This window comes from Convolutriloba macropyga, chromosome 11, assembly GCF_964194025.1.
Source record: "Convolutriloba macropyga chromosome 11, txConMacr16.3, whole genome shotgun sequence".
Classification (NCBI taxonomy): domain Eukaryota; kingdom Metazoa; phylum Xenacoelomorpha; order Acoela; family Convolutidae; genus Convolutriloba; species Convolutriloba macropyga.
This window is the reverse complement of record NC_134478.1, coordinates 33,174,875-33,193,761: the sequence shown is the minus strand read 5'-3', so window position 1 is coordinate 33,193,761 and position 18,887 is coordinate 33,174,875. Positions and strand designations below refer to the sequence as shown.

Here is an 18,887-nt window from a genome sequence, read left to right as displayed (position 1 = left end):
GGACAAGCCAAGACTTCTATCAGATACTAGTGCAAGACCACTTTACCTGATTTAATACAAACAATACCATCAAAATGTTTTAATATAAATTTAATTTAAAAACTAATTTCAGACTCATAAAGAGTATGGGTAGAATATTTCTAATCGATCATAAGTACAAAGTGCAAAAGAAACAAACAAACTGCTGTAAGAAAGACAATTAGTCAGGTGCAAGAATTCGACAATGTCCACTTTATAAATCAGCTATGATTACCTGCAAAATTAACAGCAATTTCAAATTCGGTGTAGAGTCAACAGATCAAACTAAAAACATAGTGAGAAAAGGCAGACACCAATTATAGAGGATGTTATCGCACTTATATCAGTTGAATTGTTCGAAAAAAATTGCAAATGTATTTGTTTTCAAAGGATTTGAAATATCCTTACATACAAATAAAAATACATCCAGAAGCCCTAAAACACTGTGAGTCAACCATGATAGGGAGCTATAGTTCGGGGCACACTAAAGATATACAAAACCGACAGAGTGACAGATACATCTATAATGCTGTAAGAAAAAACTGAAAGAACAAAAGGACGTTTCAGGCTGTACTAGATACAGGCAAGCCAATTTCTACATTACATTTGAAATTAGATATCCTTTAAGCAAACCAGGAAAACGTTTTCTCAGAAAAACAAAGATCAAGAGTTTTTTACGTTAATTTAAAAACACTAAAATGTTTAAAGACAACGTTTAAAGGTACCAGGTATAAATGGGCAAACCACTAAATTGTTGGATAATACAGCATAAATCATTGTCCGCAATATTGTTAGATAACTTGTAATTTTAAACCTAATAATCATAATTAACCGAGAAAATCAGCAGAATGGACCAGCCAAGACTTCTATCAGATACTACTGCGAGACCACTTCATATGTTTAATACAAAAACGACCATAAAAGTGTTTTAATTTAAATTTAATTTAAAAAATAATTTCAGGCTTGTTAAGGGGTATGGGCAGAATATTTCTAATCCACCAGCAGTACAAAGTGAAAAAGAAACAAACAAACAAACTCCTGTAAGAAAGACAATTAGTCAGGTGCAAGAATTCGACAAAGTCCACTTTATAAATCATCGATGATAACTTGCAAAAACAACAGCAATTTTAAAATCGGTGTAGAGTAAACAGATCAAATTGAAAACACAGTGAGAGAAGGCAAACTCCAAAAATAGAGGATCTTATCGCACTTATAACAGCAGTTGAAACGTCCAAAAACAAAATTGCAAGTATATTTATTCTCAAAGGATTTGAAATATCCTTTTATACAAATAGAAGTAAGTCCAGAAGAGAAAAAACGCTGCGGGTTCACCAGGAGAGGGTGCTTTAGTTCGGGGCACATTAAAGATATACAAAAACTCATGGACTGACAGATACACCTGTAATGTTTAAATAAAAAACTGACAGAAAAAATGGTTTTTAAAGAAGAAACACAAAAATTTGCAGACCACAGGCTGATAAGGCGACGTATTCATCAAAACAAGGGAACGGAAATGCAACATAACCGAGATGCGAACTATATAATGAATGAATTTAAAAAAATGCCTTATACGTAGCATCCGCCGAAAAATTGGAATTCTTCAAAGAAACTAAAATGCTAGGATGTAATATGGAACTCTATTTAAGGTGCAAAACTGGAACCACAGTGAAAAATATAGAGAACCGATGTTATTCTCGGACTGGACCCACGAAACTAACTGACGGATGTACGTTCATTTTCTGGATTGGAACGAATCCCCTGAAAATTATCACAAACCCAAATAAATACACAAAACCACTCAAGCATTTATTTGGAAAATTTGTATGAAATGATGTTTTTTGACAATGATCCATAAAAATCAATTTGTTTTTATTGTTTATTCTGCCGATAGAGTTTAGTTTACCGACTTCTGTTAAAAAAACACATTAAAAGTTTTTTTTAATAGTTTCAGTAGACCGACACTCTGGGTGGACAAATGTAAAGATAACAAATAACAGAGGCGCAATAACAGTCACACATTTCATAAAAGATATATCACCAACAACGGAACTTTAAAAAAGCGTGGTCTGTTTTTTTAAAAGTAGGAAAAATCACAAAAAAAAAACAGAATATGTATCTCCTCACGTGCACCAAGAAAACAGCAATGAAAATCTCCTGTGAGAAACATTATACAGTATAAATCCAGCAAAAAAACCTATTAAAAGTCCTTAAGTTTAGATACCACTCTTCATTAAAGCAAACATCAAAGCGCATATACTACGGAAAAACCCAATAATAACTTCAACAAAAAACTATATGAACTATCTAAAATGAAGTGGGGTTTTTTTCCGTGGGGGTTTCTTTCCGCAACCGAACTATATAAACTGTTACCAATTTTTCAGCTAACCCGCATTCAAACAGAACCGAAATGATGATGAGAAACAGATCTGGTGACACATTTGGCGAAAGTAAAACAGTAATATTACTAGCCGTCAGGTTCAACTTTATATCGGATTGGAAGTGACGACGTAAGCAGGCAAAATTTAACCCCGAATTACCCTCAAAGAAACAAATTACCAATTGAAATTTAGGAAACAGACCCATCAGTGGTACTTGCGTCACACTTTCCCACAATCACTCCAAACACTAGAAAATTGATGTACCAGTTTGAATTTAACCAACAACAAAAGGTACAAAACCGTGAAAGAAATGAACAGCACATCGAATCCAGCAAATTGGCCCTGGAAATTCGACTCTAATAGATGCAAGTAGAAACAAACCCACACCAATTGGAGAACAAAATAATACAAAAAAAAGAGAAACAAGGTTTAAACAGGCTAGGCTAAAAATGAAACCAGAAAAACATGCAATAAAAGTGTAAATCAATACGGGCAAACCAACTAACTAAGCAACCGCTAATCGTCGGGAAACAAGACAAGTCGAGAAAGCATTACACATAAAAACGCAAACAGTGTAAAAAAATTGGAGGTTATAACTATGATCGATTTTAGTGAACTTATCAGAGTCAACTTCACCTCCTCCAAAGTTTCCCTCAAAGGGTCCAGAAGTATAGAAAACAGGGGAAAGAGCTGACTGACAAACGGGCAAAGAATTGTGGAAAACATACAGAGTTGATAATTTCTGCGGTCAGCTTATAGTTTCATAAAGCAAGTTAGGAAAGTCGATTGCTGGTGTTAGATGAAGTTTTTAAAGCAAGTTAGGAAAGCAAGTTAGGAAAGTCGATTGGTGGTGTTAGATGAAGATATGAAAAATGGCGTCTCGGATGATGAAACGGGATAAATTTTAAAATTTTTTTCTAGATGGTGTAGTGATTGGCTTCATTTTGTATTTTTTGTACCCTTGGCTTAGATCAGTTTGAATGCGCAGATTTCTATAGATTTCTATAGATTTCTACATTCCAAAACCAGATATTTTAATCTTTTGGTTAAGGTTGCTCTGATTCCGAGCCAAAATTATTACCGGAATAAATGGCGAAGAGAATTCAAAAAGTTAATATAAGCTGTTTCCACTTTTAAATTACTGTTTTTCAAAATCTATAGAACCAGTGGACAAGCGGTGCAAAATTACTCCAAAAAGGATGGAGTTAAAAAAAAAAATTTTATTCAAGAGTGGATATAACAATGTTCACTTATTAATGGTGAAAAAAACAGTGGAAAAAAGTATAACACGGAGGCGCGGTAATGTGCGACCATGCATAAGAATCCGACCCCGCTCAGCAAAATTTTTGCATAATTGTGTACCAAATGAGGAACAGCTAGAAAACCCAAAAAATTCAAGTATTTTTCAAAAAAAAGTATTAACTAAAAAGTAGCCTCTAAAGCAATAACTCAGTGGAGTAAAAAGTGCTGCATTAGATTGATGAGATCAGCCAGTATAAAAAAAACGAGGCAAGACGAACAACAAAATCAAACAACAACAACAACAAACATTAATTAGATCAAAAATTTTTTGACCATTTAAACAAAACTTACATCTAAGTCAAAATGGCGTCTGTAAAAACTGAAACTAAACAAAAAACATGTACTCGATTAGAAAAAGACATTGGACAAGTTCATAATAGAGAGCGGTAGCAATTAGACAAAACATAACAAAAAGAGTAAATCCAAAAATCATTTATAATTTTGAACAATTAATTTCAAAATAATAAAAAACCATTGAAATCAACTGAAAACATCCCCCAGGTTTATGAATACCTATGCTTCCATAGGAGGTCATTAAAGCCTGTCATTATTCAACATTTTATGCGGTTACCAAAAAAGAACAACAAATAGACGACAATTAAAAATTGAACTAAAAATTGCCAGAAAAAAGTTGGAACCGTAAAGCCATATTTTGCCCCTCAAAGTACGTTTGAATGCGCATCTTCAAACACCGATAATGTGGTATTTGATTTTTCAATAACGAGACCAGGCAACAAGTAGACAAAAAAGAAAAAGCGCAAAATTAGGTAATACTTTTGTATTTTTAGAAAAAATTTGATTCCAAAGCCATGAAAGCCATCAGCTACACAAATAAATAATTAAATAGGATGGCTTATTCAATCAATTCAATTCAATAACCCTGTAGGTATCCAAAATACGCTTTACGTCTACAAAAAGAAAATCCGTGTCGAAGCCAGTAAAATCATTACAAATTCTTCAAAAAAACATTAGATTTTGTGACACAAATACCTTGTGGTTTTCTTCCCTTGACACCATTAATGTCATATATGACCCATAATTAAGGAGACTAGGTAACAAATAGACAATAAAAAGAACAAAATTGCGTAGTTGAAAAGTATTTTTATTTTATTTTTTGAAAACAATTGTTTTCAAAGTCATGAAAGCCGTCAGCTATCTACTAAAACCAGAATATCGGCTCAATTGATTTTCCATAAAAAAGCAGTGAAGCCTGTCATTATACAGAAAATTCATGCCACAAAGAAAATATCGTCAATTAAAGACAAAATTAAAAAATTCAATTAAATTCCTTAAAAAAGTGGTGTCGAAGCCGTTGAAACAATAATCTACATATTTGAAGATTTTGAAAAAAATCGTATGTGTCTTATTTTGAGCGCCAATATCGTGATATTGTGACAAAACGAAAAAACGTGAAAAACGGGCAAATACCTGAAAATAAAAATCATTTAAAATCTAGTAGTATCAGAGCCAGAAAACCATAACGTAAGGCGTGAAACCGCAATAAGGATTAAATTTTATTTAACTAGAAAAAACAAGAATTCTTTCTTTGCTGATACTAACCTACAAATTGATCAAATTAGGAAAAAATAGGGGAAAAGTTTGCTAAGCCATTATTTATTTAAAAATTAATTATTTTTAAATGTCAAATTGACCATAAGCGTTCAAGTTAAAAAAATAGATACGTTGACTTAGAGCTGCATAGGAAGCCAATTGGTAATATCACCGGTGAGCGTTGAAATGTTCTCTTCTTTAATTAATATTAAAAAGATCGATTTTTTTAAAAAAAAGGATTGAATGATTACAAATGAAATCTTTTTTGGATTGTAACAGTCCAAGATTGGTCCAAAGATAGCGCTGCTAATGCCGTTAATCCATTAGGAACACTTAATTTTGTTTGATATAGATATGTTATAGATAATATGTTATAGATATAGATAATTTGTTAGTTGAAAATCAAAAATATATGCTGCGTTTTTGATAACCAACAAGTAAAGTCAGCAAAAAAGCGGCAAAATTTTAATTACAGAGCACTCTCAATAAAAGTGGAAGTAGGATTAGCCCCCTTTGGAGTTTACAAAGAATGTGTTAGTGGTTTTTGGGTTGTACTTCTGGTAAATTTTTTATCAAATTGGACTAAAGAAGCTTATTTCGCGCTATTTTTGCCAAAAAATGAAATCAAAATAGTGAACAATACTTTTTTTGTCTTTAGAAATAGAATCAACTACATTATTCTTAAAATTTTTAGCAAATTTTAGCAACATTGACGAAATTTTAGTCAAAAATTCCGGAAATTTTGAATAAAAATAATGCAAATCGGCTAATATTCACAAAATCGATAACTCGCTCTGGAAAGCGAAATTCATGAAAATATTTTTTATTCCGTACTCTACGTTGTACAAGCTTTTTAGTTATACCCATTTGAGTATATAGTTCTTCCCCCATCAAGAGGGGTCGGAACAATAAGTATGTGACTTACAATGTGATATGATCCACCAGCTGCCATTGTGTCTCCTGTGTAGAGTGAGAGATATCCGACTGTCTTCTCTCTCTACCTCCTCGTAATCCCTGTTCCCTATCTTCATCAGCCTCATCTCATCTATCACTTTATTCTCCACTGGGAGACCTCTCAGCTGCTGCTCAAAGTGAGCTCCTTCCACTCCTAACACATAAATGATAACTGGATACCAAATCAGATGTTTTTACAAAAATTTTGATTGGTCAAGGATGGCTGACAAGCCATATGGAAGACCCCGACCATTTTTTGTCAACTCTTGCTCAAAATTGACCCTTCTGATCGACTCATGATCAGCCCAGAGAACTAAAGTAAACCCAATCTTTATAGATCGACCATGGTTTTCCCTTTCCAGCGTATACCACACGGATTTTTTCTAATATGGATACCAATTTTTTCATAAGTTATTCTCCTCTCATCTAGAGCTCCATTCATCCATGCACTTCCGAACATCAAGAATGGACTTTTGCGATGTAAGAAAGTCAGACTAGAGAACTAGCGACAGTGCTGTTGGGACAAGTTAATCTATACAACTTAACTATAGGGACAGTCTCAATTAATTATTGCAGCTAAGCCAAAAGCTAATGCAACTGGACTTTTCAAATAAATTTTGGTGAAAGTTTTACAAAAACTGATAGCCTGATAGCTAAACAGTGAAGTGTTAGTCCATCCATCAATTCCTCGGAAAAACAAAGTTTGTTACCAAAGATTTTTATTGGGAGTAACTGAGACTATGTATCTTAATTTCTTTTTTAAAAAGAGATCTTCCCGGTAAGCTCAAAACTGTGCGAAATTATAACTACAATACATGGCGTATTTAGCTTCAAATAAGCACTATATTGAAGCAAAACTGTTAATGTTTATTTTGAAGCAAAAGATTTTTGGCATGTTCGTATGGCTCTATAACCTCGCAAAACCTTCCAAAAAAATTATCCGTAAAAAATTTCTAAGGAAATAAATTCTTCCAAAAATTGAAATGATTCACGATAATTTAAAAAACATTCCAGTTTTTTTTATCGACATTGTTCTTAAAAAAACTAAAGAATCAAGTTTTTTGTTGTCCTTAAAAGAAAACAGTGGAATAGATTTTAGTTTTAGCTGTCAGCCTATCGAATTTCCAATCATTGAATCACATATCGCCTTCACTAATTTAATTTAGGTCCTATCAAAAAGCTGATCTAAGAATATTTTTTCAAAACTTACTTTTTCCAGATACTTCATAAAAAGCTGTTCATGTGTACTTTTAACTCAGTAAAATATATAACTGAAGTTCGGAAAGTTTCAATTCAGCAACGTATAAGTATTGGTCATGTACAAAGCAACGTTCTAAGCATTAATGTGATCAAGACAACGTATTAGTATTCGTAACGTTCATAGCAACAAGTGAAAACTTAGACGGCAAGGTTTTTCCGATGCTCTTTTACTGGTTTTTTGTCTGATGTTATTGACGTCAGATCAGTTCGTATTCAATCGGCAATTGTCTAGAAAACCTAAAATTATTAAGCCGAAAACCAGCTGAATCGATACATATCGTGGTTATATTTACTTGAAATTAGTTTAAAGGAACTTTTTCGGAACTTTCTATGTATATTAGAACGTATTTAAATCTTATTTGGAACGATTTATATGCACATTTGAATACTCGATTCTGATTGGTTAATAATATCTCGCTTACTTATTTACTTCGTAACATCCTCCGGCCCGGAAGAAGATGTTGGGAAAACTGGTACAAGTTTTACAAGCGGGCGGACGAGTGAACCGGTCGACGTACGTAAAACGGCGGAGCGCGCGACGCTATCGGAGCCGTAACAGTTCCACAATCCGAGCGGTTGGGTAGTAACCCCTAGGGTTGGTTTCTTCAACTATCCAAACCAAGTCACCGGTCTTAAGGTGTTGCTCGGCAGGCGTCTGCCAATTAGAGCGTCGGTTCAGCGTCGGTACGTACTCTCTGATCCAACGGGACCAGATCGCATTAGCGTACGACTGCGCACGGGCGTAGCGTTTACGATGGTCAAGCTCATTATTGCCGACAACAGACGGAATACCGGTAGAGTATTCTCCTAAAAGAAAGTGGTTGGGCGTTAAAGCCTTCAAATCGCACGGATCGGCGCTTACGGGTGTTAAAGGACGCGAATTGAGAGCATTCTCCACGAGACAAAAGGTAGTATGCAGTACCTCATCCGTGAGGCGACGCGTGCCAAGAATAGTATACAACACGCGTTTGAAGCTGCGTACCAACCTCTCCCAGATACCACCTTGATGTGGTGCGCTGGGTGGATTGAACCTCCACTTAATACCTTTGTGAGCGAGCTCAACACGCGTTTGAAGCTGCGTACCAACCTCTCCCAGATACCACCTTGATGTGGTGCGCTGGGTGGATTGAACCTCCACTTAATACCTTTGTGAGCGAGCTCAGCTGCAATGTTGACAACGTTCCACTTTTCAATACTTTCTCGGAGTTCTTTTTCCGCTCCAATAAAGTTAGTGCCATTGTCCGATCAAATCATGGCAGGTGTACCCCTACGTGACACAAACCGCTCAACTCTCATAACACAAGAACTGGTGTCCATGGGTGTAACTATCTCGACATGGACAGCGCGAGTAGTGAGACAGGTGAAGAGGAAGCCCCACCTTTTCTCAGTAGTACGGCGGACAGTAACAAAGAATGGCCCAAAGTAGTCAACGCCAGTGTTCGTGAAGGGAGGAGACTGGTAAGCAAGTCTCTCCTTAGGTAAGTCAGACATGATTGGTTGCATAGTTACAGCTTTGAATTCTCGGCATCTCAGGCAGTGTGCTTTGATGGAACGCAAGGATGATCTTAGTTTCAGTACTGTGTAGTGTTCCTGCACAATTGATCTTAGGTATTCAACGCCCTGATGGTAATGCTTTACGTGCGTGTGTTCAAGGAACAGTTTTACAAACGGATGACGTGCATCTAAGATGATTGGGTACTTTACGTTAAACCCAACTTCAATTAACCGCTTGATGCGGCCCGAGGAACGGAATAGCCCATTTGGACTAATAAACGGTGAATGTGAAGCAATTAGGCTACTCCGTTTTACGAATTTATTGTCAAGAAGATCTTTTCTTTCGGCTTCAAAAGACTCTCCTTGCACCAAATACTGTAGGTGACGCTCGGCTTCGTCAAGCTCAGTAGGGTCGGTAATGCTACCATCGGGGTTACGGTAGCCGGCATGTTTTGGCAGGAGCCTGAGAACGTATGCGGCAATGCGCAAGTACTTTTTATAAGAACTAAACTTATCAAATGGGAATAACGACGGAACGGGAGTTGTCTGTTTTTTAACAGATGTAGCGAGAAAGACAGTGTCTTCTATGATGACTGCTTGGTTGACGCCAAGTTTGATGTTATTAATGACGTCTTTGTTCGGTGCGAAAGGGAAACTTGAGTTAGATAAGAAATGTGGACCATTGACCCAACTGCTTAGTTGCAAAACCTCAGCGGACATTCCACGCGTGCCAGCGTCAGCTGGATTATCCTTAGTTGCGACGTGGTTCCATTGGTCAACGCTGGTATACTCCAAAATTTCACAAACGCGGTTTGCAAGAAAGATTGGTTGCTTTTCATTAGAGTTTATCAACTGAAGAACGGTCGTGCTGTCTGTACACATGAATACTTGGTTAACAGTTACAGTAAGTGCCTGAATAATTTCGTTCTTCAGCCGAGCGGCAAGTAGAGCTGCTTGCAATTCCAGTTTTGGGACAGTCATTACCTTCATTGGCGCCACGCGCGCTTTCCCCAAAAAAAACGTAAGCTCTGTTTTATCTTGCCCGTCGGAGTTGTTACTCGGGCTCGAAGGAATGCAACGGCACTAAAAATGTCCTGCGAACTGTCACCGAACATATGCAACTCTATATTATCAAAGGGCTAAAGTAACTTCGAGGATTTTTGATGTTTTCAAGCTTTGGTAAGTCTGCACTCCAAACCCAAAATCTTTGAACCATGTCCTGTGGGAGCTCGTCATCCCATTGTTGTCCTGTGACACGCCAGATGTCTTTTAAGAGAAGTCGCGCATCGACGGTAAACGGTGCGACAAGACCAATGGGGTCAAAGACTTTCGAGACAAGACTTAGGACCAAGCGTTGCGTGAGGGACTTGGTGAAAGCGCAGCTTGTACCCCGACTCACAACTAAAGTGTCATTAGTGTGATCCCACTTTAACCCTAGCACATGCGATGAATCCTCCTGACATGAAACAATAACCTTGGGCTCAGTAGATTGAGGGGAACCATCAATTCGGTCAGCCAGATTTGGTACATTGCTTACGAACTTTGTAAGCTTGAACCCACCGAGATGGAGAAGATGTACCAATTCCTTCGATCTATTGATGGCTTTCTCGGGAGACTCCACTGAGTCAAGGTAATCGTCCATGTAGAAGTTTTCAAGGACGGCTTTTGCAGCTTCGGGGTAAAACTTGGCATTGTCTCTCGCAGTGCGTTTTAATGCACAGTTGGCGCATGTGGGCGAGTCTTTAGCCCCGAATATATGGCGCGTATATTGATACACTACAACGTTAGTTGTGGGGTCCTCCCGCCACAGAAAGCGAAGTGATGGTTGATCTGATGGTAATACACCAACCTGTAGAAACATTCCCTCGATGTCGGCAGAGACGGCATATGGATGTTGTCGGAAGCGAAGAAGTGCGTAAATAAGGTTTTGGAGCAGATCAGGTCCAGTGAGCAAAGATTTATTCAGTGAGGCGCCATGAAATTTTGCTGCTCCATTGAGCACCCTACGCACTTTACCTGGTTTGTTCGGGTTTAAAACCGGATGGTGGGGTAGGTACCACTCTTTATCAGACCGGCTCTCAACCTTGTGAGCGTCCGGAACCTCAATTACATACCCCTTATTTAGGTCTTCCTTGATGGTACTAGTATAATTCTCTCTGAGGCCTTCATCCTTGGCCAAACGTTTTTCGAGCAATTTTAGTTGCACAAGGGAGAAGAAGTAATTATTTGGGAGCTGGATATTGTCTGCTGCCCACAGCATTCCGACATCGTATCTCAGGCCATTGTGTATGGTGGTACTATCAAGAATTTCTTGAGCCCTTGCGTCTGCTGCAGATCTTGAGTCTACCTGCTTGTTTGCTCCGAATGATTCAATGTCGTACCATGATTTTACTTGACTTGCTAACTCATTGTCCTGTCCGATATTCACTTTAAAGCACGTTGAGGTTAAACACGAACTTGATGGTAACGGACCGCTTAAGACCCAACCTATGGGTAAGCGTACGGCAACGGGTGAACGCTTCTCATCGGCAGAGAAGTATTCTAACGGGCGGATGGCATGATAGACATATTGTCCGAGTATCATCTCAATGTCTTTATAGGAATATGTCACGGGATCAAGGACCGCTAAGTGTGGGTAAGTCTCTTGCAGGGCCTGGACATTAATTATATCAGAGCCGACGTTCAGACTCTCTTTAACGAAAGGGTTGATGGTAAATGGTTCGAAATCTTGATGTTCTCTTGGTTTCACAGTAACTTCGACAATCCTAGTGTCAACTACTTCTTCGGTATTAATACCCTTGACAGTTAGCTTTAGTGCTTTACCGTGCAAACCGAGTCTATCTGCTAGACTACCGGCCACCCAAGAGTTACTGCAGGCGGTATCACACAATACTAAAGCCTTGGTATCTAAACCGGACGAATTGACCAACTGCAATTCCGTTACCTGAAGGAGCCCCTTAACATCAGTAACAGATGACATTGTTGTGGTCTTATTAGACGGCTGTTGACTAGTAGTTGCTTTATTTGGACCTGTGTTGCCAGAAGACTGGATACTATTGGGATTTGTTGACTGTTTTGTTGGGAAAACCCTATCTGCTCCATGCAATAGTGAGTTATGCGAACTATTACACCCTTCTGCTCGGCACTTTCTTGGTTGAGGACACTGGCGGAATGTGTGCTTATCACGTAAGCACGAAAAGCAAAGTTTATTATCGGCCACCAACTTAGCTCTCTGGGTTGGGGTCTTTTCTTTGAAAACTCGACACTCCCATAGCCGGTGGTTACCTTTGCATACAAAGCACCGAGAGTAATTGTTTGTGAAAGAAGATGGCATTTGCTTCTTTGTTTCCCTTTGTTGCGAATTCGATGCAAACACTTTTGAGGCTGTTTTGGTCTTGGTTACTGAAAGTGCTGTTCTCTTCAGGTTTTGCCTTGGTTGCGCTTTGTTTCATAAGATCATGGGCCTCAGCCTTTTCTTTCAGCCAATCGTTAAAATCAAGGAGGGTAAGCTTGAACCCACCGAGATGGAGAAGATGTACCAATTCCTTCGATCTAAAGATGGCTGTGCACCAATCTCTTGAGAGGTAAACAATCTGTTAGGCCAGAAGTGTTCCTCTTTCCAGCCGTAAGTGTGAGTATGATTACACGATCTAGAGATCTCTCTCCGCATCTACTTCAATTGGACAATTATCTGAACGTTCGCCTCCAGTTGACATCAACGAGTCTGTTCCCTTTCCAGAAACTTGAGGTATAACGTTCTTATGGGCAATAGAGGCCCTTTATTGGAGCGGCACCAATATTAACTCAGTAAAATATATAACTGAAGTTCGGAAAGTTTCAATTCAGCAACGTATAAGTATTGGTCATGTACAAAGCAACGTATTAAGTTTTAATGTGATCAAGACAACGTATTAGTATTCGTAACGTTCATAGCAACAAGTGAAAACTTAGACGGCAAGGTTTTTCCGATGCTCTTTTACTGGTTTTTTGTCTGATGTTATTGACGTCAGATCAGTTCGTATTCAATTGGCAATTGTCTAGAAAACCTAAAATTATTAAGCTGAAAACCAGCTGAATCGATACATATCGTGGTTATATTTACTTGAAATTAGTTTAAAGGAACTTTTTCGGAACTTTCTATGTATATTAGAACGTATTTAAATCTTATTTGGAGCGATTTATATGCACATTTGAATACTCGATTCTGATTGGCTAATAATATCTCGCTTACTTATTTACTTCGTAACATGTACGGCAATTTTTTTTACCACTCTTGTTTCCCAGAAAGTTTTTTGTCAAGCTTTTAAAACGCACATGTTTCTGTTGCAAAAAGACCTCTACCAAAAAAACTAAAATCAGTGCGTCCGAGAGTATGTTTGAAAGAGACTTCAAAATTCGATAAAAAGATAACGATTTTTAATTGTGATGTGTTTGTCTCTAACAGTTTGAAGTCTTTCAAATGAACAATCCCATTTCGAAAAAATTTTGTATGTAGACAATTATTATGTTTCCGTCTTACCTGAGCTACATTTCTTCCAGTAAATTTTATTTGATGTCTTAATTAGTTCTTCTCAACCTGAGAATCTTCTAGACTTATTTCAGTTAACCTTATCAATCATTTCAGTAATTCATTTGTAAACAAACTCCAACTTGTTGAAATTATGTCTGTTCACTTTGTTTAGCAAGTTAGTTAGTCATTCTTTTTTGTTTAACACTTCGTGGCAAGTTGTACTATTCAGCCTTTTGAATTGCTTTTTCAAATGTATGCATTCAAGTGGAGTTAAGTTCGCCAGTCAAAATTTATTGTTCGACTTTGAGCTGCGCACCAGCTCCGCAACGATACCGTAGCCCCCAACGCAAATGGAAAAAGCAAAGAGAGGAGCTCAAACTTGTTCTGTCGGCGAATAAGGACATCAACTAGGCAATATTGCGAGGCCCCGAATCCGAAGTCAACTAATTGCCATTGGAAAGCAACTATGAGGAAACAAAACAAAGACTCCCAGCGCAATCTGAACGCTAAAGCAACACAGTGCATGCCCAGCAGAAAATGAACTGGCAAAACAAATGTCAACGAAAAATAGAGGTGAGAATCCTATGCGGAAATAAATAATGGCCATTGGCGCGCGGGAAAATAGTTTCGTTGCGATCCACAGCAGAGGAAATGAAGGCGGCCGAGTCATCAATTTCATGAATCCACACATCTACCTACCAATTTCACTGCGCTAGTTGAAGAAACTTTCTGGAAGAAGCGTTCTTTTGCCCCGCAAAATTGCTTTTGACAAGCATGTTTTTTTATCAGCAAAATTGTGAAAGAAGAAATAGTGGAATATTTTTGTGGTATACAAAAAGTTGACCGAGAATTCTGATTTTAAAAACAAAGACAAACTACCATTCGAGAATATTTTGTCTCAAATTTATTTTGCACCGATATGGAAGGGGAAATCCTAAAAGGGGAACCCCTTAAGGCACTTCAGTTTGCTGTAAACATGGAATTGGGGATGAAAAATTAGCACAAAATACCAGCACAGTACACTATACTATTTTTAATAGATTTAACGCTATCAGCTCTTAAACAAATTTTCACTCCTTGGATTGGCTTTCAAAAACAACTATTTCAAAATCAGCGTCTTGCACCTCGGAGCCCCATTATCAGACTTGTAGTTTCTTGTTGTCAACCCGACATAGAGAAAAAAGCCTTTCACGGGGAGAACAAACCAAAAATTGTAGAGTGTTGAGAATTTTTTTAAAAAAGGGTGCAAAACAAAATGCGAAAACAAAAACACATTCCTCAGAAAAATAGTAACAACAAAAAACGGTGAATGCGGTAGAGCAAAAAACTCCAACTAACATTCGATCACTTCTGTTCAAGAAGAGTCATATAACAAAATTTAAAAAAACATAATCAGATCAACTCTAATTGGCAATAGTGCAGAAATAATTGAATCCTAAAATATGCCGATCAAGATTAGAGACTGGTAATTTTGTAGCATTTCGAAAAGGTCACTTTCATTGTTGAAAGTTCTGCAAAAACGATCTGTACTGACGATTCAAATCTACCAGAATTATGTCCATCTCTACATATCCAATCAATTCCAATTGAAGCAATTGGACTTTAGTTTTCACTAACCGTTGGGAACATTCTTGAGGCAGGAGTCACGGTTGTGTCAGACAGACTCAAATTTTAGATTGGATGGCATCTGCTGATAGTTTTGGCTGTGCCATCACAAAATTCATACCTTCGCCTCAATCAGGTATTTTGATCAACAGTGTTACATTACAATGCCCAATTAAAAGCCGTGTCGCCAAGACATTCCCTAACCACATTGCTCGTGTTGGGCACTCAAAAACTCATGTTGCAGGTTGGTGATATCATAATATTTTCATCAAATAGGAGACGAATCTCAATCAATTTACAAGAAAATGTCAATTTACTCTGATCAGTATTTTTTCTATAGTATTTGTCACAAAAAGAGAGCAAACAATTAGGCTAGCTCTAGATATAATTGTCCTAAACAAAGTAATTCACCAAAATAAGTACTAAATGACGAATATTGATACGCTGGTCGATTCAATTTCTGAACAGAAAAAGATCCTGCGTCTCAAAATACCACTTATTTCTCTACTTTACATCTGAAATATGCTTACAACCAATTAGACATTTATTTTAAAACAGCGGAACATTTGACTTCAAGACAATAAATAAATGACAGGTACGTATCGCTTCAAAACTGGATTTCACAGCCTCACAGATAATTGGGCAGAAACTGAAAACGCTATGGAGTTTACTTTGACCGCGTGAAAATTTTATATTGTTTTCTTGAATACATTGTGAGCAAGGGCAAGGCAGAAGAACTCTTGGAACATGTATTGGATTGCCTTTCAAAATTAGATAACGAGAGTCTTCGGGTTAACCTTCCTAAGTGGAATTTTGAAAGAACGGTAACGACCGGCTAGGTCGCAGTTTTTCTCAAATTGTGATGTTGCCCCTCAAAAAATGTACCGCGGCTACACGCTCACTTGAAACGCGAAAACACCTAAAAAAACGGCCTCTCGATCCCACTTGTACAAAGTCTGTATATTACATAGGTAAGTTTATACAAAATTTAGCTCAAATCGATCGCGCTATTCTCCCCTTTTTATGGCAACCTGAAAAATTTATCTGGACATAAATACACGATAAAAAAACCTTCTGAAAATTAAAAAAAAAACGAATTATACTAACAACTCTGCTTATGACGCGGTAATGCAGTAATATGGCTGAATGCTATGCCTCCCATTCAAGACCCCGCGTGTTCAGGACCCTAATTGCTCATCGCTTTCCAAATTTGTGTGACAAGCGTTGTAACGTTATAAAACTGGAGTTGTTATTAGCGGTATGGTCAATTGAACAGTTTTCAAAAACTGTCTGCACGCTTTGTTGTCATTTGCTACATGAATTCAACTAACCAGATCTCTACCTGCAGCGACTTAATCGAGCAAAATCAAGTAAGGTTTGAATCAAACTACAATAAGTGTCTAAGACGAAATTAAATGCAATTTGGCGTCATGAAATCTGCTAAAAATCAACTTAATGGCGTTACAGAACTAATTTAAGCGGTAAGGTCAATTGAATAAATTTAAAAAACTGCCTGCACGGCCATCAAGTTACGTAAATCAAGGATCATCTAATAATCATTAACCATTTAAAATGAATGGACTCACAGAAAACTGTTATTTACAGAACAAAAAGTGTAATAAAACATTATATAGCACAAGCTGGAACACAGTGGATGCTTTTAGACGGCCTTTTTTAGTGCTTCCCAAATCATTCACACTTGGTGTGAAGATAATGATTTATTGAAGCAATCATTCAACGATTTTTGGGGAAACTAGTATTTCAAATACATTATCGACGGTAAAGTTTATATGTATATGAAACTTTCCGTTTAGGCCCGAGAAAAATCATTTCCATGCGAAAAAATTTTGGACCCCATTTTTCCTCTTTAACCTATATGTATACTTAAGTAGAAGCGCCGTTCTGCTATAGGATGAGTTTAACAAGGATTGGAAGGTGGAGAAATGTGACCATTTGCGATTTTCGGCAGGTACCTATTTTATCAGTAAAAACGCTATGTTATCGCTACACGAAACGTATGGTTGTCCTTTTTGGAGAAACTATGTGTTTTGTCAATATCAGCTGACTACTGACAGTCAGTTTGTGTGGTACTTGGTACCTAATAAACAATTAAAAATAATGTACTGACGGACTCACAGAAAATTGTTATTTACCGAACAAAAAATAAAACATTTTACATCATAAGCTGGAGGTCACTGGATGCGATCTTTTTCAGTGCCCTTTTGTGACCTTTTTCAGTAGTTAACATTTCATTCACACTTGATTTTAACAAAATGAACCCTTGAAATGACCATTGAACTATTTTGTAGAAACGCTATTTCAAATAGGTCATCAAGTAATTTTCCTTAACTTTTTTTAGTGTGTAGTTTTTGGTTTTCAAATGCACCTCAATTGCGACAAGACTTCAATTCAGCGACATTATAGACATTTATGGTTGATCTCATTATTTGTGTACTCATTATTTGAGAAAACTGGATTTTACAGCCTCACAGATAAATGGGCCGAAACTGAAAACGCCCTGGAGTATAGTTTGATCGGATTGAAAGTTTTATATTGTTTTCTTGAATACATTGTGAGCAAGGGCAAGGCAGAAGAACTCTTGGAACATGTATTTGATTGCCTTTCAAAATTAGATGACGAGAGTCTTCGGGTTAACCTTCCTAAGTGGAATTTTGAAAGAACGGTAACGACCGGCTAGGTCGCAGTTTTTCTCAAATTGTGATGTTGCCCCTCAAAAAATGTACCGCGGCTACACGCTCACTTGAAACGCGAAAACACCTAAAAAAACGGCCTCTCGACCCCACTTGTACAAAGTCTGTATATTACATAGGTAAGTTTATACAAAATTTAGCTCAAATCGATCGCGCTATTCTCCCCTTTTTATGGCAACCTGAAAAATTTATCTGGACATAGATACACGATAAAAAACCTTCTGAAAATTAAAAAAAACGAATTATACTAACAACTCTGCTTATGACGCGTAATGCAGTAATCGGGCTGAATGCTATGCCTCCCATTCAAGACCCCGCGTGTTCAGGACCCTAATTGCTCATCGCTTTCCAAATTTGTGTGACAAGCGTTGTAACGTTATAAAACTGGAGTTGTTATTAGCGGTATGGTCAATTGAACAGTTTTCAAAAACTGTCTGCACGCTTTGTTGTCATTTGCTACATGAATTCAACTAACCAGATCTCTACCTGCAGCGACTTAATCGAGCAAAATCAAGTAAGGTTTGAATCAAACTACAATAAGTGTCTAAGACGAAATTAAATGCAATTTGGCGTCATGAAATCTGCTAAAAATCAACTTAATGGCGTTACAGAACTAATTTAAGCGGTAAGGTCAATTGAATAAATTTAAAAAACTGCCTGCACGGCCATCAAGTTACGTAAATCAAGGATCATCTAATAATCATTAACCATTTAAAATGAATGGACTCACATAAAACTGTTATTTACAGAACAAAAAGTGTAATAAAACATTATATAGCACAAGCTGGAACACAGTGGATGCTTTTATACGGCCTTTTTTAGTGCTTCCCAAATCATTCACACTTGGTGTGAAGATAATGATTTATTGAAGCAATCATTCAAAGTTTTTTGGGGAAACTAGTATTTCAAATACACTATCGACGGTAAAGTTTATATGTATATGAAACTTTCCGTTTAGGCCCGAGAAAAATCATTTCCATGCGAAAAAATTTTGGACCCCATTTTTCCTCTTTAACCTATATGTATACTTAAGTAGAAGCGCCGTTCTGCTATAGGATGAGTTTAACAAGGATTGGAAGGTGGAGAAATGTGACCATTTGCGAT

The 18,887-nt window shown here is 37.3% G+C and overlaps 1 protein-coding gene across 1 annotated transcript in view; it reads right to left on the bottom strand.

Annotated features, from left to right (window-relative positions):
* Positions 1–18,887, bottom strand: part of LOC142349374 (uncharacterized) — a 46,192-nt gene that overhangs the window by 14,579 nt on the left and 12,726 nt on the right. The window contains exon 3 of the mRNA XM_075400866.1: positions 6,175–6,357. Within this exon, the coding sequence (XP_075256981.1) occupies positions 6,175–6,357 (183 nt within the window). The remainder of the gene's footprint in view (positions 1–6,174; positions 6,358–18,887) is intronic.